Source organism: Agelaius tricolor, unplaced genomic scaffold (assembly GCF_023055355.1).
Source record: "Agelaius tricolor isolate 1412-34295 unplaced genomic scaffold, bAgeTri1.0.p SCAF_3, whole genome shotgun sequence".
In the NCBI taxonomy this organism is placed as follows: Eukaryota; Metazoa; Chordata; class Aves; order Passeriformes; family Icteridae; genus Agelaius; species Agelaius tricolor.
The window spans coordinates 31,958,859-31,982,807 of NW_027269263.1; the positions used below are offsets into that span (position 1 = coordinate 31,958,859).

The 23,949-nt window shown below is 36.1% G+C and overlaps 1 protein-coding gene across 9 annotated transcripts in view; it reads right to left on the bottom strand.

The window, feature by feature from the left end:
- The window catches only part of NAV3 (neuron navigator 3), a 511,162-nt gene that overhangs the window by 79,291 nt on the left and 407,922 nt on the right, over positions 1 to 23,949 (bottom strand). For all 9 annotated transcript variants that reach the window (XM_071423373.1, XM_071423374.1, XM_071423370.1 and 6 more), the window contains one exon: positions 23,380 to 23,499. In XM_071423373.1, the coding sequence (XP_071279474.1) occupies positions 23,380 to 23,499 (120 nt within the window). The remainder of the gene's footprint in view (positions 1 to 23,379; positions 23,500 to 23,949) is intronic.

A 23,949-nucleotide genomic window follows, 5' to 3' on the forward strand; every position in this document is an offset into this window, starting at 1 on the left:
GACAGACAAAGGGCACTACAGACAGCAGAACAGGGCCTGCAGCAAAAACCCTCCCGTGCAACTCCAGCAGAGAAAGTAAATTGTCTTCACATTAGTCAAGCACTTTGTTTACTTACTTTTCACCTGAAACTGCCCTGTTCTCTCCCATTTAACCTAAAATTCAGATAATTTTTTCTCTCTGACAGACCACGTAAAAATATTAGAAGCAGCGGAAATTAAATGGCAGAGGGTATTGCCGTAGTGAGAACAGGTTATGGTAAGCTAAAAACCTCTACTGTAAACTTACCTTTTAAAATCCCCAGCACATATAATATGTACTTCTATAATTTGTAGAAGATAGAAGATTTATTCTAGAAATAATCAATACTCACAACATCTAGCTTTCTTCCTTATAAGAAGTCCCCATTTCCATATGTAATCCCCCCAAAAGTTAATTTTTAAGGAAAGATACAGTATTACTGGCATAAATACAAAACACAAAACATCCTAAAAGGGTTTTGAAGAACTAAAATTTGAGTAATGGGGTACTTATCCTGGGTAACTATTAGGACTATAGTGCTAAAATGTAACAGATAGGACCAATTATGGGAAAAGCTACATTTATTTTAGTATTAAATTTCTAGAAAAATGAATGATGACTACAATTTTCTTTTGCAGTAGAGCAGAAGAAAATCCTGCAAAAAACACAACTTGACTTTTCTTGACTATATTGCTTCAGTTGATGCAAAGGCAAAGGGGCAGCAGTATCACAGAGGCTATTCTTCACTTGCCTTGCTATGTTTTGTGGCTTTTTCCAAAGGATGAGAACACCAGAGAGAACAGTCAGAGGACCTCTGACCTTCAGTTTTTGCTAACTCACTGCCTTAATAAGGATGGTTGCTCTCTTATCCTTCATTCAAATCTGTGATTTTCAATTGGCACCTCTAACCCTGCCACTGCATCTAAGGGAAACCCAAGTGAAATTCATATGACATATTCAAGTAATACCATTCTTATGTTCTCATTGCTAGACACTTAAATACAGATGATTGTTTTAAGTGTGGTCGTTAAATGGGTTAAAGGTTCATTTTTAATAACAATATGAAAACTGGATGTTGGAGACAATGTATGCAGACCTTTGAAAAGCCAAGTGGCCATAGGGTACTCTGTGTTCGGCAGCAATGCTCTGCATGTGGCCTTCCCCTCCCTTGGTATCACTTCTCTTTCCCTGCTGAGGCACCTGATACATGCACTGGCTTAAGCACACACTTGCTTTTGGCCTCAGATTCATTCTACAGAAATCTAGGCATCAAGCCAAAATGTCCCTGTAGTTAATGCTGGTGACAAGTGAAAACGAGAGTGCCAAATCAAAGTTCAAGCTGGAAGCCAGCTCCAGTCGTCTGCAAACAGAATTGTCCATGGCTGCAGACTTGTCCAGCTCTTGGCAGGTGCTCCCACACAAAGCGAAGAGAATCTGGTTGTTACAGATAATTACAAAAAACATCACAGGATTACTTCCTGTGACTCCATTGGATTTTCATTCACTTATTCAAGTTTTTCTCTGAAAAAAATTTAAATTTACTCCTTCCTCCTCTTATTAAAACATGGGTATGAGTCAGGCTGTCTGCAGCACTGCTAAGCCTAGGAGCCTCCCAAGATTGACAAGGCACTCAGCCCCCACTTTTTTTTGCTGTTACTCTGCTATTAAAAGCATTTGGCAGAGTTGAACGTGGCAAGCTGCTGGTTCAGGCCTCTGGTCATTCTCAAATCTGTCAAAATGTGATGGCTTACGCTTGGGAATGCTGGAGTGTGCATCCTTGGAAAATAAAGAAGCTATTAAGGGCTCTCCTGTTGATTGTGCAGCATGTGAGTCCATATCTTTATTCTTTTCCGCTATCAAAATAGTCTGTCAGTAGAAGTCAAGATATTTATTTGTTAGCAAAACCAATTCTGACATCTACTGTTACTTCATTTTCTGTTTATTTGCCTTTTTTCTGATGAAATTCTACAGTTTAGGTTTTTCTAACAATTTTTTGGCTTTTTCTTTGCTTCTTTTTTATGGTGTAAAAACCTATACTAGAGTTTGTCTGAAGGAAATTTTCACTATTTTATTTATAGTTCAATTGCTGAAAGTAATTTCTTAAAAATCCCTTATTTGAGGCACTCACAAAAGTGGAAGTCTCTTGAGGCAGAAATGAAACAAACTGAGATATAAACCAATTTGACAAATTTTTAAAAACACCCACTAGAAACAATAAAATATATTTCATAAAGCAGAGCACAAATAAAATCTGATCCTACCAAGCCTTTTTGAAAGAATTAGATATTCATAAGGATAATTAAAAATATAAATTTTTAATATTAGAGTAAAAATAAAAGCCCTTTATGTTCTAATGTATAAATGATCCCTAAATATCCTTCCCCTAGGATTGGCATTTTCCTAAGACTTTCCTTAGAGAATGGAGATTGCCTTTGTTATTAAAACTGTAACAAAGAGGATTTTCAGCACTTACTTCTGAGTGATTCAAAATGCAAGTTTCTTGATATTATGTAAAATCATGTTTCTTTATGACACGTAGGATTTAGGTAGAGATGAAAAACTTTAGGTTGGATCATTCTCAACCACAAATGTCTAAAACTGTGGCACTTAAGCAGTTAAGGACACCACCAAATGGCCTGATTTCCCCAGCTACTGCACACCCTTCAGTCTGTTGGCAGACAATCTGCCTAAAATTATGGCAAATAATGCATCTGAGCAGGGAAAGCAGAAAGGTCTCCTATTACTTCTTTGTTTCTATCTATTGCTCCTAAATATGAGACAGATTAATTTGCCACTTTAAATTACCTGAATTAATTTCTTAGCCTGTTTCTATCTATTGCTCCTAAATATGAGACAGATTAATTTGCCACTTTAAATTACCTGAATTAATTTCTTAGCCTCTTTTTACTTCTAAAGTTTGAAGAGGGAGGAGTTGGTTTACTCCTGAGTACTGAGTCCTCATCTTTCATACACTGATGCTTTTTATTTCTCTGAAATCAATGAACTCCACAAATACTCAAGAAAATCTAATGAGAAATGCTAAAATGCCCTGTTTAATGCTGCTTGAAAAGATCCTTCCATTTGAAAGTTAATAATTTCTGAGTCAGGTTCTGAATGCATGGTACGTCAAACTTGACAGCTTTCCAAAGAAAGGTTGTGTTTGATGATTATTTTAGGGAATAAAGTCTGATAAATATTCATGTTCCAAAACTAAATTCACTGGCTTAAAGCTCTTCAAACTAGCCATTTGGTTTCCTCTGCCTTTTTAATGCATCATAGGTGCTTTTCCTGAATGACAACTGACAAGTAGAAACACTAAATTGCATTTTCAAGACCATGTCTTTTCTCTGTAATCTCATTAAAATCAGTGGAAGTTTGTGACATCTTTTAAGAGGTTACTCTCCACACTGAAGTTTAGTTTTTGGGACTGGTAAGGAACTTCTACCGTGATTTGAAATTGCTCCCCTAAAATAAGAAAGTTAACCTTTGCATTGCAACATACTGCAGTATAACGGGAGTATACAGGGTCAGTAAAAACCCCCAAAATCTGAAAATTCTGAGTGACTGATGAGAGAGAATATCATGCAGCTGGTGTAAGAAAAAAAATCTCCACCTCTCAGATGGAGAAATCCAGTATTGAAAAAAATCAGTCCTCTTAAGTGAAACCAGACCATCAGTTCACCAAATTCAGATAGCAGCCTTCATCTCACTGCAGCTTGGTACCATTAAAGGCAAATAAAAAGCTGGCAATCACTTCTTATTTGTTATAATTCAGGAATCGTTTTGCAAACTGCCACCTTCTCGTGCACTGCCGTATATTATATATTATATGTATAATATTCTTACTGGGTATGTAGGCTTCAATGCACAGCCTAGTAAGTTCACAACATGCAGCACTGTGAAAGATAAGCCTTTGAAATGGTGTGACATTTCAGGGTGAACAGCTGAGCCATCGTTTTCCTAGCAAGCCATATTTCATAGCCAAGATTACCTTGTGCAACTGAGAAATTGTCTCCTAAGGCCACGACATGCTACACAGTCCTATGAATCTGTCCAGAACCTACATCCCAACAACTAATCATGTAAAGTCCTAAGTAATGAGATCTTCAGTTACTCCCTTACTGAAAGTGGGACACAGACATTATTAGGATTGAGCATGAATTCTCAGTGAGACATAGATGAGAGCAGAATACTGTATTCAATTTCAAAAATAAATTATAACCCAAGAGGAACTTTCCATAAGCTTAAAAACTTCTGCCAGTAGAAGAAGGGCTTTTATTTCTCCTTGCTCATCCAACAGTGCTGTGCTGGCTCAATATGCTCTATTTGGAAATGACACAAGCAAATAATATTGGGAGGAGAGAGAAGGAAGAACAGCTAACAGTCCCATTGACATGATGGCTGCCTGGCAGTGAAGATTAGAAGCAGTGTTGATAGGCAAAAGCAAAGATAAGCAGGAAAGAACAACCAAATCCTACTTATTCCTGCCAATGACTAATTTACCAAACCCAAAGCTCTCTTTGTAGGCTAGTTGTGACTTCACCTCCCCCAGTGACAACCCTCCTTTGTGAACTGCAGTGGTGACCTTTTCCTGCAGGGCTCAGCAGCACTAATCCACCCTGTCAGCCATCCCAGGAGCCTCTTCTATCTTTAACCTTTGTACAAAAACCTTACATATGGGGGTAGGCAGAATAAGTAGCTGCTGCCAGAATCAAATCATTAAAGCCAAATGAGTTCATCGACATTGTTGTCACTACAATGAACAACCTAATCTCAACTGCTGTAAAAAATATTGATTAAAAAAAAGATTTTAAAGAAGTAGTTGCAGTTATTTTCAAGAAATTGCCTGCAGAAAAATGGAATCTGAAAACAGCATTCTAGAAAATTTATTTTATTTTGATCTAGGCTGAAGTATTTTACCTTACTTCATTCTCACTGTTTTCTAATCAGTTTACTGTGAATTGCTCTAATTTATTTTGATATTCAGATATTTGATGGATGAGAACTTCTTTAACCATTTTTCTGCTACTACAGAGAATTTTTTCATGATCCTATTAATATTTCCATTAACTTAGTAATATATTAACAGAGCAATGAATATTAAAAATGTCTCCAGTGAGAACAATCACTGTGATTGTTCAATCACATAATCAATCATGTTCAATGTTCAATCAACAATCACATAATTCTCCTGTTTCTTTGTGGTTTATGTGCCAAAAAGAGTTTTGAAATGGCTAAATCTCATTTTGGTTTACCATTTTGTCTAACGAACTGTTTATTACAACCTGCTCTGGGGGTTAGCATTTAATAGGTAGACCACCTACAGTGTGCACACTGCAGTTATAAAACACCACCAAGTGAGTCAGGAAACTCCTCTCCCTGATTAGATAATGAGCTTTTTCTGAGTTCTCATGTACCAAGTCTGGGAGGTCTCTGTTAGTTTATAGCAGAAATCCACCATCAGTGAGAGGTGGTATTGAAAGCTTCATAAAATAGCCTTTTCCTAAAATCTAAAGCAAATATGAGGAAGTAGCACTACAGAAAGCAGAAATATGCTTGGCATTTTCTCTTTCATCACATTGCTGCTGTTTGTCAAATACAGCAGGCCTTCTTCTCATGTGAGGATTATGTAAATAACATACACTCGAATTTATTGCATAAAGCATCAGGATTACTGAACAATGACTTCTTGATTCCATGTGGGTCGTATTCCCATTGTGTGGTTCTGCATTTATTTTCTCAAATTAACTAATACCAATTTCCTGTCTTCCAGAATCCACTGAATATCATTTTAAAGTGTTTCCCTGCTTTTCCTTTCAAAATGCTAGGATTCTTTTTGTCCAGACACATCAGATTATGAAGTTATAAAGAAATATTTCTCTCTGTCATTGTTACAAAGTACTAATTGTACCTTTATAATCAACTACTGCCCTGCAGAAAATCAATACTTTATCAAAATAGACATAAACACTACTATCTGATAAAAGCCTCTTTTTAAATGTACTATAAGTAAGATTATGAAATCTATTCCTTTTTTTATTCCATCATGATCATTATATTATTGACTCCTGGCTCTAATATTATTTTGCTTTGCTTTTTTACCTTTTATGCTCTGACTTCTTTTCTGATAGTGCTCCCACAGATATTCCTTGCAATTTCTTGCCTTCTAGTATTTATTGCTAATTTTTATTTTAGTATTTTATGTTACTGCATTTGGACAAAACCTATATAAAAACCCAGCCCAGTGAGAAGAGTCAATTTAACAAGATGCTCTGGGCATAACATAAAATCTTCACTATGGGAAATAGAATATTCAAGTGAGAACAGCCAAATATAATTATTTAGCAACAGTGCTGAATTAGACTGCACGGTGAAACAAAAGGGCTTTCCAATCCAAATCTCTAATTTCACAGCCCTACTATCTCAGTACAAAATACCCTCAATTTATCTTTTCATGAATTTTTTCCATCTATTTTAGGCATGCCATTTTAAGGAAGGATTCTGCTGAAAAGGAACAACGCCCAACATAAGTGACTCATTAAGGAATAACATTAGGTGATTTTTTTGACTGAATTTGAATAATAGCTGTAATGCTAACTTTGTAGGAGTGGTTTCAGATGATCTATGGAACTAATGGTTACCATAAGACGTATTATGGTATCCTCTAGAAATAATACTCAAATATTTTAGTTGAATATGTTCCCTGCATACTGGAGCAACATGCAACTAAAATCTTTGCCCCAGAATATTTATCATTTCCATGGTGTTTAGGACACGAGAGGATGAGAAAACAACCAGCATGAGCATAGAAGCATCAGTGTTGACCACATGCAAAAGCTGAGCAAAGAAGCAGATAAAGGAGCCAGACAGAATTTGTTTGCCTAATCAACAAAATGAGAAGTAAGGGTGTAAAGAGCAGATCTATCACAGTTAAAGAAAAGAATACATTCTTACAGTGCAGAAAAAAACCCACAAGTGGATACTTTTGAGGAAAAATGGGTATATGACTTTTGAAAACTTCACTCTGGAGGATTAAAAGGGTCGATAGCCAGTCTGTAAAATCAGCAGACTTAGAACTTCAGTTTTTAAGACAAGAATAGCTCTTTTTTTTTTTTTTTTTGTTTCCTTGATTCAAAATAAGGAAAATACTCAGCATTGTGATGTTCAGAGTATCAGGGAATGTTTGTACATGTAGATAAAAATATTAAATGCCATATGCTTCCTAAAACTGGTGATGGCAGAGTGATAATAGAGTATTTCCTTCTTTTGTAATTGTAACAAAAGGAAAATATCAGCATATGCTGCTTACTCATTTCTACTTCTGAAATATACAGCAAGAGATAATGTAAATTAGGTCTAATATATAGCACTATGCTGTCAAGCAGAAATTGGTAAATAATTAGCAGACTCAGATGACACTGTGAGAGTAAATTTTTAATTATCTAGTTCATCAGACCGGAAAAGCCAAAACAGCTTCTGGAACCTAATGCATCTTTGCAAAATTCTTTGATGAATAATTTTAGTCTATCTGTAATCACTTGGAGAACATATCTATAATCACTAGGAGAACATTTTCACTGCCTTTTTCTCTCCTTGGCTCATAGGGTCGTTATTTATCTGTTACCTTCCTATGACAAGCCTTATACTTTATCCTTCAAGAGTTAAAAACTTATCATGCTGTGTCATTGCTAACCACTTAAGGTCACAACCTCTTAGTTTTTAACACCTATCTGTTTTCAGGGTGATATTAAAAGTCAACCAGCTTTAGGCAAAGAGCCAGCACAGATGGTGACAGCAGGAAGAGGCAGCACAGCTAGTGAACACCACTTCATCCTCCATGGAGAACCTGATGCCTCACTGTACACACAGAGAGAGACACTGACTCATGGGTGTGTACCATGAGCACATGCTCACACCACTTGGACAAACACCTGCAGGCAGGACACACGTAGGCATAGGTATGCTGATACAAATATAATGTGCTGATTGGTGATTTGCAGTGATGGGTTTTCTGCAGAACAGAAAAGCAACATTTTGAGTTTGTTTAAATCTTGTGTGACTTAGGGGTGGACATGGTAAAGAAAAAAGTCACGATTTTGCCTTCTGAAAATTTGCCTACAACAAAAAGCATACCCACTTCTTCAGTCAGTCTGGGGAAAAAGAAACAGTCCATGTAGATTTACTGTACTATGACAATTTAAAACCAGTAAGTGACATAGTATTAACCCAGGAACTTAGACCTTTGCCCTGCTTACCTGTTCAATTATAGCCCACTATTTGGTTTGGGATTTTGGCGTTTATTTTTCAAGATAAAGCAATTAAATCCAGGCAGCTTACAGAGGCTACTTACTAATGATTTAATGATTTCATCAATTCTGTTATGTGTTTGCTGTAAGTTTGGGCTGAAATACACCTATAAGTCTCCAATTTTGTATTAGGTGAAACAGGAAAGATTGGTTTTTGTAACAGCAAAGAGAACTCACGTTGTAGTAATTTTCCTGGCTTATCCTCTGATTCTTTTATTAGATCCTCTAATTATTAAAGTCCCAAAGCACCTGCACATAATACAAAGAGACTGGCTGAAACCCAGAGCGCACTCATCCTTTTCCAAAAATTCTATAAAACATATGCTATTTTTTCTGACAAAGCAAAGCAGACTTTGCATTTAAATTATACAAATGGCAATATGCATACAAAATGGCTGATTGCTTCCACAGCTGAGTTGGAACTTATCAATGTTTCACATTAAAAATTAAATAATTCTTAGGTTTAGAACTAGAATGACTAAGACTAGGACACAACAAACTTCTGCTGGGAAGGTAATGGGACCTCTGGCTATCTGTGTTTATAGCAGTAAATGTACCAGGATCACAGTCAGGGAGATAAGGCAAGCTGCTTTAGAAAATCACTGCCAAACAGCAACCAATCACCCAGGATCTCACCCCAGCATCCTGAAGCTCTCTCATCTCCCATAAATGTCATCTTGAATTAAAGCCAGAAATGACAAAAGAAGCAGGGCTACTGCTTGGCTGTGCACACACACAAAAATAGCAACCCCAAGCTCAAAACAAAACGATTTTTAAAACTCTTTATCAGCTAGAAATATTGAGGAAGACATACCAGCAATACAGCACACCATCTCTTTTAGCCTATTAATTATTCCAGTTAGACTACTAAGCTTCAGAGGTGAGTGACTAACAAAGATGGAAGGTGGCCATAAATGGCTTCACTATGCAGGGCAAAAAAGATCCCAACTTAAAAGCTCCCCATTACAATGAAATACTCTCCCCACTTCCTACATTAATAGATGTAATATTCAAGTTGGAAAGCAGGCTATCAAGTGACAGATGAAATAAAAATATAGCTGCAGACAGCAAAAATATTTAAAGTCTGTTGCAATTAATTAAGTCTCTGCCATCTTTGGAAACTTTGTCCTCGTCTCACACTCCAGACTTCTTGGCTGTCATGTTTGTTACCACCCACTTTGCAAAAGCTGAAATAATTCTTTAAATGCTCCACATCAACAGCAGTATGTCAAAGACTTTTTTCCAAATTGAATACTGACAACAGCCTATGGCAGTTCTTTCTCATTCCTGACTACTGTTCCTCTCTCCCAAAGTCCAACCAGTGTTTATCACTTAAGTTTACTCTGATATTAGAAGAGATCGAAAAATAAGCTGGAAGAGGACAGAGGTACTGAAAACTGGTACACTGGGAAAAAAAATGTGAGACAACAAAACCAATCTGGAGAACAAACAGTAATCATCTTCATAAATGTAACTGAACAGTAAAAGCAGGTTCTCATATTTACTGCAGAGACAGAAAGGGACAGAAAAAATCGTGACATTTCAAAATGGAACCATCAGTGACCTAAAATCTCACCATCAAAAACACTGTGGCAATAAATTTAAAAGAGAGGATCACTATGGAAAGGCCTATAGCTAATTGCTGCGTAACTAATAGAATCAAATACCTATTAAAATGGAGAATCATAGTCTATTTTGAATTATAGTCTCTCCTAGAAAGGTGCAACTAGAGGAAAGAGCTTGATATATTTTTCTTTGGTCAAACAAACAAGCAAACCAGACCAACAGATGCTGAGTATGAGCGAAACTAGCTGGAAATGTGAAAAACCCCAAAGAACACAACTACTGGAATACAGGAAAGCTGGTCAAACTTAAAAGACACCCCAGGAGGTGTAATGGAATTCAATACTGCTTCAAAAGGAAAAATGCAGGGAAAAAGAAATTACCAAAGTGAGTTAAAAATTTGAAGATCAAAAAAGTCCTTTCTTGTAAAAGAAAAATGGGGAAGAAACCAATTAGTAATATGGCTTCAGACAAGTCTTGCAGGCAAGAGATAACACCAGAGAAGAAGCATCGTGAAGCAATGCTACCCAAATGGGAATACAGAAGGCTTTTATAAAAATATCAGAAGAAAAAACTAGCACTAGGAAGAGAAACCCATTAAGGAAGGGGATCTAACTTTAATTTAGCAGTGATTCAGAAATAACTGAGGTAGCTGCTTATTTTAAAAAATCTATCTCTAACAAGAAAAAATTAAAACTGCCAAAAGCTTTTTTTTAAGAAATCCTTGCTTTACCAGTGACAACTTAAAATAAAAAAAAATCTGAGATTTCTCTTGGAATTTACAGAAAAATAGCAGATGGAAGAGCTTCATAGAGAAACATCAACATAATACTAGCTTTCAGGAAATGCATGAATGATTCTATATGTTCTTCTCCAAATTTTTTTTTTCGCTGCCAAAAATAAGTTCTTTAACAACACAAAAATGAAAATATACTGGGAAACAAAAAAATTTCTTTCTCATGTTTAACCAATTGAAAATTAAAGCAAACTAAGCATTACAGTGAATTGATGTATAAAGACTGTAACTTATTACACACCATACCTTCAATTATGTGTTTTTTCTTAAAAACTGTTGCTGCCATACATTTTTATAGAGCCTCTGATATTAGCTTCATGAGATTTTACTGTGATTAGAATAAGAAGCCAGCTGATTCCTAGGGCTTGCACAAGTCTTGTTGGATCTGACACACAGCCTTCATTACAAACTGGCAGCTAAAATGCATCAAAGAACTTTGAAATTGTAGCACAAAGAAAAACTATAACTAAATTTTTTGCCACTATAGGATATTATTATGAAGTACTATTGTGATAAATGTCTTTCCATTCCTGACGGTTCTCCTCATGTACTTTATTTGAGTTTTACATACTAAACTACTGTTTAGTAGTTCCATCCCAACTGTTCCATCCCAACTGCACGCAGAATACATTGATGCCTCCAGGCCATGTCTGGATTTCCACAATCTGGGGATAACTGGCAATTAATGAAAATGCTTTTTGCAATTGAGAGCATCACAAAGGGTTTTTCTGCAATCATTTGGCTACTTGTAGCAATTGGCAAGTGCTGATGCATGAAGCTCAGGGAGCCACACCACCTCTGCTGAGCTCACAGGCCCCTCTGAACATCCAGCAGCACTGCAGGGATGCTTAGGGCTCTCTTTGCACCTGGCCAACATCCTCTGCAATAAAGGCCAATCATGTTTCTCTAAAATAAGTCAAAGCACCCATGCTGAAGCCAAACACAAAATACATACTTGCCTTTTTTTTTTTTTAAGTCAACAGCCTATCAAATAATTTGAGAATATCCCAGTTGAGTTGAATTATGATATGATGATATTGCAGGGTCTAATGTTGCTGGCACACTAACCAGAGCAGAAGGGGATCCACACAGGCACAGACATCGTGCTTGTCATGCTATCAACAATGTTGAGAATAGCAGTCTCCTCAGTACCCTTCTGATATCTTTTTTGCACAGTTTCAACAGTCTCTTTAGAGGACCTTGAGGTGTTATAAGATGTATGATAATTCTGCTTTGATACATAATTAGTAACACAGTTTGCATCCTCTTCATGATGAAGGCCCTTCCCTGCTGTCTCTCTGAAAGCTTCTTGCTCCTGGTAAAGCCCAGCCAGCAGGTAACTTTCTGACTGCCCTTGTAACATAAAGTCATCCTGAAGAGCTCCTAAGGAAAGCACTAAATCATTTTGGTGATGTGTGAAGAGTATTTACAGTGCGCTAATAAAATCCTTTTTGGAAATCTCTGAACGACAAATGCAGTATTGTGTGTAGGGTATGCACTGGAGAGGAAGTGTAGGAACTATTTCATCTTTTTCACTGGGACTGAGTAGTAAAATATGTATAGCAAAAGTTAGGCTGTTTAAATACTTTAGACTCACAATATTCTCATCAGACTGTCCCACATCTTCTAAAGCCAGAGCTGTTCAACATAATGGGGGTTATTTTCCTATCGGAAATAGAAAAAGACTGGGAAGGAGAGAAACATTCATGTCTAACTGAGTTTCCTTAAATAGATATGGTTTTCTATGACATGTACATTAATCCACAAATTTCTCTTGAGGAAATTCTCCAGGGTCAAATGAAAAGAGAATGTAATTTGCTAAATCTACAGCTTAAGCATTCAGCTCTTGAATCTAATCATGTGCCATTCAGAAAGACCTGACAACACGTTTGGCATAATTTCTACATTATGGCACGCTTCTGCAGACAGTATTTTGGAAAAACAATCAAAGGTGAAATAGAAAACAATTAACTGGGAAAGATTCAATTGTTTAAAGTTCACTCAGGAGCATTTCTGTTTGCCTAAAAGATGACTAGTAAACATGTAAAGATTTAACACTGTCCTCTGAAGATTTATTTTTATTTATAGCTTTTCAACCTCCAGAATGCAAGCCATCCTGAAATTATGTTACTTACAATTCTCATTTTTTTAAATCAAAGGATTCTTATTTATTTTGCCTAAATTTTCCTATTTTTTCTTTTTAGACAGTACTTATTTCTTGGTAACCTGGCTCAGGTTTTCAAATAAAAATCATATAAAACCAGATGTGAGATACTTAAGTTGGATTAGTCTTAGGATTTATTTCAAGCTTTTATCCCAGCTTCTCCTTGCAAATACCAGGAACAAAACCCACAAAGCTGCTACTCAAATACAGGGAGGTATTTCTGAAAAACTGGTAGCAAAAATAGGAGAATTTCCTTGCAACTTTAAGACAGCAAATATCACATTATTCAGTCCTCCCTTGTAGCAGAGTCGTGGCTAGTTAAAGGAAAGGAGCACTTGTCAAGGAAATAGCTATGGTTACCTCAATAAGCATTAGTCAAACCCACTACAGACTGAGGACCAAAATTACATGCAGCATTGCTGACCAGCTACCTTTAGTATTTATTGCCTTTGTGCTGACTTGGACCAAATAGCTGCAGTAAGTCCAAGAATCTGAAAAAACATCACCAAGGCAGCAATCCAAAATTAATAAACTATCTATCATCAATTTTCTGTGATGCAGGCTGTTCTTACTGCCCACACTGGAAAGCGGCAGAAATTGATTCAGAACTATTGGGGCTCACTTACCACTACTCTACAACTCAGTGGCTTGATGGAATGACACACACACACATATAAGCATGGTCGTCTTAAAGTTGCCAACATTTCCAATCCAACAGATGCATTTCAAAAGAAAACAAGTGGATAATTTTATTGAAAATAGGCTGTTTAGGGAAAGATGTTGGAAATCTTGTTAAGATATTAAGTTTCAAAATTTATCTGGAAAATTAGTGTTGTCAATACCTATTAATTTTAATACACAAAATTATTTTCCCTACATGATTTTGCATTGCGTTTATCCACTTGATATTAATCCATTTCCCAAGAGTATGGCTGGTATCATTAATTTAAATGATGAGAAAGAAAGATGTACTAAAGAAGGGATCACAAATTTCTTTCTGTACTGAACAAAGGAAAAAGATTTGTAAAAGAGAGCAATTCATTTATTTACTATGCATCAGAACATTTAAGTTATAAGTGGCACACTGAGTCAACTCTTTCCATGAAGGGGAATGATTTTAACTCAAAGATGAAAAAGAATAATTCTTCAGCCTTAAAAAAACATGCTGATTTCTCTTTCAATAATTCTGATGTATGGAGAAAAACTCCATTTTAGGAAAATCATTCTTAAAAACCTTGAAAAATAACTCCTTCCACTAAGGAACTGTCCCTGGGTGAAAGGCTGTCACTTCACTGCAATGCTCTACCAGAATTTATTTTATTTAAAATTAAAAGAAAAAAAAAATTTTTAAAAAAAGTTATATTTTATCTTAATATAACCCAAAAGCTAGATGTCTAGCAATGTTGCTGGTACAGTCAACAGAGATAAGGGCTTCCAGAGATGGTGGTTCATGAATCATGAAGATTATACACCTTTGCTGATCTCTGGCTTCTCAGAAAGCATTACATGTCCTCCAGTCACCCCAGACGCAGACCACTTATTAAATTTTGCTACTTCAGTATTTAAATCAGTAAATAAATATCTTAAAGAAAGATCTAGGCTTTATTTAAAAAAATGAAGTACCTTTACTCTTCATATCTTGTTCCTAAAGTTCACAATGCTATTAAAATTGTGTGCGCATTTCCAGTTTGAATCAAAAAATTTCAGCTTTTAGGTCCTAACTATCAGTATGAATCTGTTCACTGATAAACTCTCAGAAGATATGCCATACAAAACTTAGTGTTTCTGACTCTGTAGTTTCTTTTCCAGAAACTGGTTGAAATCCTATCCATTTCAAATACCCTAATTTCACTTTTAAATCAGTATACCTAGCATCTGATCAAAAACTGTTGGGTATTTAAACATAAAAGACACTAACTTATATCAATAAGATTTGTTTCTAGATAAAGCACATTGAGGAATGACAAACGCCTGTTTTAACAGTTATTGTACTTCCCAGGGCAATGCAATTATTTCCAACACTACATTTGTATTTAAACTGCAGTAAAGCAATTTTTGCTTTTATGAATTTACATTCACAGCAGTTGATATGGTTAGCAGCCATTTTACATTCCATTCTGCAGTATGAAATATACTATTCGAATAAAAGGGAAATTTAGCACATCAGAAATTAAAGCTAATGCACATGGGGAAGAGATTAAATTGTTTATTAAGGTAAATTTAATTAGGTAAATCTGGTTTTAAAATCGCCTTCAAATAATGTATTTTAGATTATTTTAGATTATTTAATCCACTAAGCAGGTTTGAATTATAAGTGTATTGTATCCTTTTGCAAAAAAAATTCTGTAGAATTCATTGAGGGCTCCACTCTAAATTTACACATCTGATCCTGCTGAAATTGTTATGACAATCTTTTGTTTAAAAAGGAAATCTTTGAAGACTTAATATTTTAACAATTAGATACAGATGAGATTAGTGCTGTAACATCAAAAGGAAACAACTCCTAGCATATTGCTGCACCAAACATTTCCGTGCGTGGAGCTGAGGTTGTCCCAAGGGGCTCAGGAGGGGCAGGAAGCCTCCACAACAGTACTTGGAGAACAGATTGAGGAGGGAGGTTTATCTTTTTCTCTCTCCATCAAAAGAAGACTCAGAGGTGACATCATTAAGATTTATAAGTAAAATGTTGATATAAGCAAATGGAGGGATTTTTTTTACAAAAGGGAAGGTTAGCACATGCTGTGCTCTGCAGAAGGCAGCCTGCAGCACAGGGTATTCTACACACTGGCTGGCAGGTTGTCAGCCACGTGGTATTCTTCCCAGCTTTCCCTTCATGCTCTCTCCCTTTGAACTCACTCTTTAGCCAGCCTACAGTGTTCAAAGTCTGTTTCTCTGTCAAGGAAAAGAAAAGGCTCCCATGTTTTTTAACCTGCATAGCTTTAGAGATATCCTTCTTTTCATTTTATTTAATCATTGATAACCCATAACCAGTTTCCATCTGGATTCCAGCTATCTTTAACCACTAATGATAAAGTTATCTTGCAATGTAATTTCAGTTCCAAAATGTATTGAACATCACTGCTTTTCTGGAGGCCCAGGACAGAGTAGCACTGTTTTGCTCCAAGAGCAGCACATAGCAAAGGAAAGAGTCAAAACCTTTCAATTTTCCTCTTGTGCACCATAAACAGCCCTACAGCCTGAGCAGAAAAGTGGACTCACACTTTAGATGTTTAATTTAACTTAAATTAATTCTTCCTTTCGGTTAACTATTTTTTCCACCTGTCAACTAGGAGAAAGTGCAGGTGTACAAAACAACAGTACATTTAACCCTTTTCTTATGACATCTCATGAGTGTAAAAAGCCCATTCTGATGGGGCTCTCCATTTTTCCATTTTTATCTATTTCTCATTGTTCTAGAGGTCTGCTGAAGTTGCCGAATTCATATTTTATTTGAAGTAAACTTATACCTTATAAATCCAAGGCAAAGGATTTTTATAGTGTTAGAAATTAACTGTTTTCCATGAAAGGGTTAATAATTCTTATAATTCATATGTTTCATTTGCCAAGCAGGCAATACCTCAGTCTGGAATGCAACTATTATAAAAGCAGTTCTTTAAAAAATGACTAACCAAGAAAGAAGTATCTCTCAGGCAATTTAGAACAAAAGGCAGCTTAGCAATCATGAGCTGTTTTATCTCCAGTAATAAATCATCAAAATCTGTATTTTTATATCCAGTTTTATGAGGCTTCTGTCTAAAATACCATGTGCTTGTTAATGTTAGAACTGTAATATCAATTGCAGCTATTCTTTTACAAATTTCAATATGATTTTTTTAAAAATAGCCATGCAGGAGAATAAAATGACAATATTTGTTTCCTCCAGCCATCAAATTAATCAAGACATTTTAAAGAAATTAATTTGTTTCTTGACTCCAGGACTCATGTAGGTATCACAGGGGAGATTCAAGTTCTTGAATTTTACATTTGAGCCTGGGGTATTTTGGTTAATGATTTAAATCATACTACCCATGCTTTATTCTAACACAAAGAGGCAGTACAGTAGTCTTTGCTGGTAACAATGAAGTACAATGGTGGACCAAAATGGTGCTGCTGCTGAAACTGTAAGCTGAGTCTTGGAAAGCTTTTATGAAATAGACTGATACTCTCTTCAGAAGAAGATTGCAATCAAAATAAACCATCTACACTTTGCCTGAAGTCAAGAATTAGAAATCTGTTAATAAAAGATAAAGCCCTGCCTCACTTCAAATACCTATTAAATATTAAGTCAATTTTTGAAATAAGCAGAAATGCCAAAAGACTGCATGTCATTAATACCCAGCTCCACACCATCCACTTTTCAAAAGAACATTTATGAGAATATTATACATGTCATCTGTAAAGAGCCAGCCTTTGGTTCAATAAACCTGCAGCAAACCATATGCTCAGCTCACTTAGCATGGCATGAGAATGTACTTATATTCCTGCCAAAATTTAAATACTTATTTCTAATAATTCCTTTTTAATCTAAACTGAAACTAGTTGTCCCTCTTTCTTCCACTTAGTAAAAATTTCAAAAAGAGAAAACTTAATTTGTCATTTGCAGCCTGGTCTTGTTTTAAGGTAAACATCTGCCATTCACATTTGCCTTTTCTAAGTGTGATTTTCTAATGTAAGCCGGGTGCAAAAAAATGTGTCTGCAGTCATGATGTTGCAGGATCATGATGGTTTAATATGCTAATGACAGCATGCTAACAATGCAGTTTGTTTATGTCACTGATATTAATATAGTATCTGAACCTAAAACCACACAGCTGGTAAATGTTTCCATGTTTTGGTTTGTGGTTCTATGGGCAAATACAGTAGATGTTTAACGTAAGTAAGGAAGGGTGAACTTCACAAAACTATATCAAAGTCCAGTTGCTTTGCCTATTTTATGTTGCTGAAATCCTGACTTTAAAAAGCATGACCAGAAACAAATTGTACTAATTCAAATAGCATTCTTTCTAAATTAATAATGCTGTACAAAATTGCATTACTGAAAAATTTATTTCTCATTATGCTTTCGAAAATAAGGAATTCATCCTCAAAGAATTCTAAATACTTAACAACATAATGAGCTAAAACTCCAGGAGTGCTCCTTTTGACACAATTATTCTGCCCTTCATGCATGGATACACACATATTTATGCTTTAGGTACTTAAATTTAGCATCCATACTTTGCAGAAACAATAAAAGCCAAGATACACACTGAAATAGATACTTTGAACTAGTAACTTTCTTGATAGCCTAGCAGATGCCAAGATAAGGAAAGATTTACACCAGAGACTAAGAAAATGCAGGATCATTTGAGAGTAATAAAAAAGTAAATGTTGGGAAATGTTAACAGCAACAGCTGTGAAAAGAAATTAGAGAAGATTAAAAGTATAGAAGAGAACAATAATAGTAAAAACTCTTTAAAATTTAAATTGCTTCACAAGAGAGATTCTATAATTATGGCTTCTATAGGTATTTGAACAGTAACTGCAAACACAGTGAGGTATAGATACTTAAATTTTTCTAACATCATAAGAACTTACTAATACTATAAAATCACAACCAAGAAAATGATAGCAGATCACAGAACTATATGAACCATGCTGGCTTTAAGACCTACAATGACTTTTTTAGATTGTGAACAGAGTAAGTCACAGGCATACTGAGTGGTGAAGGCAGATGCAAAGATATTGGAAGCCACCCTACACAGTGAAGTTTTACAGCAAAACTCAGTTTTGCCCAAGAAAGCCTCAGACAGCAAGAAGAAGGCATGACTGTTTCTGTGTTTTATTATTTATTATTTCATATCTGTGGGATGATATTTGTATTTATTTCCATAGAAACAGGTACCCAGTGTTGGAGAGACCTGGAATGTTGGCAAAGGAAAGGGTAGATAGCTGAATGTGTGCACACAGTGCATAGCTCAATACTGCAGCATATACATTTCCTTTACCCATAGTAAATCCTACTCTGCAACCAGAAGCAGCAAACTGAACAGGTAATAGTTGCAACTTGGCAGAAAAATGGTCACATCAATACCCAACTGCAGAGACACACAGGAGAAAACACAGTATTAGTACAGTGATGAAACAAACATCACAGATTCAGCTGTATAGAAAGGCAAAAAGTAATGTATGCCCCTCCATTTAGCAACATCCCAATGGGGTAAATTCCAAATGACAGCAGAAACTTCTATGTGCTTCTAGAACTGTATAGTATGAGAACAGGCATTGTATTCTGTCCGGATTTCAAGTTACTGTTTGTGATGTCTCGGCCTTTTCTGATATGACCAACCCTATGAAACAGAGCTCCCAGTTCAATGCCTGTTAAATTCTAGAGAAGTTCCTTTTTCAAATGCACAGTATTCCAATTCAAGGCTCATCTTGCCAGAAGAAGACTTAAATTCATTCACACAGGAAGTTAGCTAATAAACTACAGGCAAAATCTGGATTATTTTATCATAATTAATAATGTATTATGTTGATTATGGTTTGGCTGAGAACAACCAGGCCAGCCTGAGCTAGTCTGAGACAAGTGCCAAATCTTCTGCACATGTGGCAGATGGTGGAAGCATTTGGGACATTCCTTATGCATAAGAACTCTGTATTATGGGGGTTCAGATTCAATGCAACAGCAAAGTAGCTGAAGTGGGTCATGATAGAAGCACACTAAGTAGCATAAACTTTAAAGCTTTGGGTTTCATCCAAAAAAAAGGTGAAAGAGAAAGAATACTGTATTCAAGGGATGTGAGTGGAAAGTGATTGTACAACCTATGTTGATCTCATGAAGGTGAAGAAAGTTGTGGCTTATGACACACTGCACTAAGTTCTGCATGTATAGGGAGTGGAAGGACAATGTTTGAACTCAGTGGAGCTATATCCCCTTTTAATAGGGCTTACTTTAAACTTTCTTAACAGTTTTCATGAATATCACAGGGTGGTTTGGAAACATTACAACCTACATTGCAACAAAGCTTATTCTTCCGAAGAACATAATTCATTCTCTGTGCCTATATCTAATCTCTCTTGGCTCATCTTACTTTGAAAAAGGCTTTGAAATCCAAGAATTTCCCTCAAATACTCCCTCTACAAGTCCCAGAAGGCAAATGCTAGACCGTAGAGGAAGTAGACAGGACAATAAATGAAATGTAATACAATACCACTGAGAACTCTCTTAGCTATATCCCATGTTATACCCGATAAAGAAAATCCATCTTCCTCTCTGATTAATTTCTTATGGTGACTGAAACAAGGTAAATTGGAAGGAATCGGCATTTATTAAAAAAAAAAAAAAAAACAAAAAAACAAACCAAAACCAAAAAAGTCCAGTTAAAAAAGTATCCAATTTAAAAAAAAACCCCAAAACCAAAACCAACCAAACAAAACACCCACAAACAAACAAACAAAAAAGGCCACCACTTAATGAAACAACTGTTGACATCTAATGCTGCCAGTGTCCTTTCAGCCTTTACAATCCCTTCACCAGAATAAGCAATTTGGCTGTACTACTTTCTGCAACAATGTGCTTTATGCAAGCAACATTAAGCCTTGGCTTATGTTGACTTGGTGAATTTTACTTTTATGAAGTTCAAAGAGCAATTCAATGGGGATGAGCTCTCTCAGGCTAGGTTTCCAACATGGAGATCCTTCAATCCTTTGCTTTTTGGAAAGATGTGGAGATACAGGTTTTCTCTGTAACAATTTAGTGTCATCACACTGGGGACCTTCCTGTCTTTTTACATGATCCAGGAAATGAGAATCAGTCTGAACTTATAAATTTACCAGAAATGGCATTACCCTCAAAGATATCAGTCCACATCTCTAAAGAATATTGTACTGCCAGGTCACAAAGAGAAAAAGTTTTAAAATATAAGCAGAAGATATAACTTAAGTTGTCAAAAAAACCTGTTTTCATGAACATGGTTGAGTTTTCATGAGCATGGGATTGCTGTCAGCAAAAGTTGCTGCCTCTAGTAATGGGCAAAATACCAAAACTTCTCTCCTGCTTGCTAATGTAAATCAGATATTTGCAGCATATAATTTATTTTCTGCCTAAAAAAAAGATGCCAGCGGAGTCCTTTACAACAGAAAGGCAAGGGCAGATCTTGCCAATTATGAAAAAGGCTTATATTAATGATACCACAGAGAAAATGCATGTGTCCTTCACATATCTACTGGGATGACAGTGAGGAAAATAATCCTCTTTCACAGAAGTTCATCATCCCAGTGGCAAGGAATACCTTGAAGCCTATTATTTTTTGTTCAGAGTAGACAAAAAATGATGTAAAAGGCTATGTGAGATCAGATGAAATCTTAGGTACTTACACTGTTGTGAAGGAACGAAGCTTACTCTGCTGAAGTCTCAGCAATCTCTATTGCTTTTTTCCCCTGATTTCACATCATAAATGCAGAACACATTCTTGAAGATCATCATAAACAATTTTTTTCTACCCACCACAGGTTTTTTTGCAACCAGTTTTGGTAAGCATGTGTTTTATTATCATCAGAACTCATAAAATTATTTACATTTTACATTTCCTAAACAACTTTTGCTTTTTCAAGGAATAGCATGCACTTATATGCAAAAAACCTCCCTCCTATGTCCATGAAGAATGATTAAGTTTGTAAAAGTAATGTATTGAAAGGTCAGGGAATGCCAGAATTTGTCTGAATAGCCATAACTTAAATACCTTATGCTTGTGCATTATGACAAACCTTTTAATTAAATATTAACATAGTATGTTCCATGAAGCCTCATTTAGAGGGTCGAGAAGAACATAGGAATCCAGTTTTCTTTCTTTGTGTAAGGGAAAGCAGTCATTACTTGAAGTAACACTTTACATTTGTAGCTTATAGACTTGGCAAAATATGTATGAACCTGCACACTGCACAGAACAACAAATACCTACATTAAGACAAATGAGCATCCAGTGTTTGAGTGGCATTTAGAACTTGAGGAATACTAAGAAAAAGTAAAAAATCCCTTATTTTGGACCTTTGTTTTTTCCCCAGGGGAAATCTGCGTGGTTTGAAACCTGGGTGTGAATATTGCATGGTGGGAAGAGCTCTAATAACTTCCCTCCCAAGGCAAAAATGAGAGACATACAAAAACGTGGGCACTGGTGACATTCTCTAATTACATGACTGCCAGCCTCTAAATTTTCCACCCTCTCTCTCACTTTGAGCATAAGGTTCCTGTTCTCACATACAGAGCTCCACAAAAGTCCCTCCTGCCCACATCTCATTTCTTCCTTCTGTTACTGCATGAGTTCTATCCAAATTATTTTCTTACACACCTACTGCACACTTTCTCTGGTCTTTGCATCATGTCAATGCTTGCATTCCAAAGAACCTATCTGTGCTCATCTGAATTTCTATCTAAAATAGGGTTTTTCTGCAAGGTCAACAAATGCTCTGATGTCAGCTAAAGCAACCTCCTATTTTAAGTAACTGGTTTCCTAGATGAAAATTGTGGCCTTGATCCTGATGCATTGCTCACACTGTTTGACCAATTCAGACTATTCCTGACTTATGTCACAGGCATATTTTCATCAGAAAACATGAAAAGTAAAACTTATATCATACCTAGGTAAATATCCTAGAACTTCTTCAACCTAGTATGCCAGGTTTATAAAACCAGAACCACTCCATGAACCTTTTCCCCCTTTGCCCTCTGTGTGATTGAATACTTTTTTTTTTCCTAAAAGAAACTTCATTTTAAAACAAGGACATTCAAATTGATCCCATAACATTTTAGACTGCCAAATTTCACAGCTGTTTCTTATCTCTAAGATGGTCTGACCAAAACCTCAGAGCTGACAGCTCCAAGTTCTGCAAAATCTGGGTTATGAATTTTTATTTCTCAGATATGGATACAAGCCACCAATATGAATCTACTTTAAGCTTAAGGAACAAGAACAGACATAGTAGTGGGAGCATGTTTTTTATGCTGACACCCATATATAAGGGCAGGATGGCGTTGTTTGTTTTTTCACACTGTACAAACAATGGGATAGAACCCCAATTCTCACTTCTTGCCGGTACTGCCTTCTTCTGATACTTGCAAGGGGCAAAACAAGGCAGACAAGATCATTATTCTAGCACCAGCCAAATACAAATGTATGTTCTGAACCATGTCACCAGGCACACAAACTGTCTGCTGTCTAGAGACCATGTGAATTTTCCCTTTGCTTATCAACTGATCAGGCAACCTGTAAAAATCATGTCCCATTTCAGAAGTTTAAGATTGCAAATAAGGTATGGGCTTCTGAATATTTTCTCTTACATCTACAACAAAAAATTCTTCCTGAGTCATGTTCCCATGTGAGAAATTTGGTTTTTTCCCCCACTCATTCTGGTATTTGCTATTTTGGGTGCTCAGAAAACTCACAGCCTCAGAAGCTTGCTTCCTATTCCTTATATGATATTTTAGCAAGTACAAAGGATGCAAAATATTTATAGAGCTCAGACAGGTTTTTACTTAGCAAAGCACTGTTACCTGTCAGCATCCACAGTCACGTCATGAACCCCTCTCTGGATGACGTCTCGAGAGGCAGCAAGGTCTGGTATTCGGTTCAGACTTCTTGTATATAGGTTGAGTCCTCCATCTGTCATGTACCTGAAAATAAATTTGTGGTCAATTGGTGGGAAATGCGGCCATCTGGCAACATGTTTCACTTTAAAGTTAATGGTCTGTGAAATTCAAATGTTTAAGGTACAGATTGTCTTATTAGATGGTAGACTTATACCAAATATTCCCACTTTATGTGCCTGGCATAGGGAGATTGGGTATCTGCCTGTGTTCTGGGATCATTTGCCTTTTTCTGTCATGGCTTACAGGCCAACCTCTTTTACTGAAATATTTTTAGACTGAAGCTCTCAAGTATGTTCAAAAGCACATTTTAAATACTGTGGTTTTGCCAAAAAATAGCACCAGGTGCAAGAAAAATCACTTCAGCTTAAAAAAAAAAAATTAGTTGCATTTATCCAAATGGGAACAGAGATTAGGAACCCAAATTCATAGTTCCTGTTGGGATGCAATTATTTGGACATGAAAGAGATATTCACT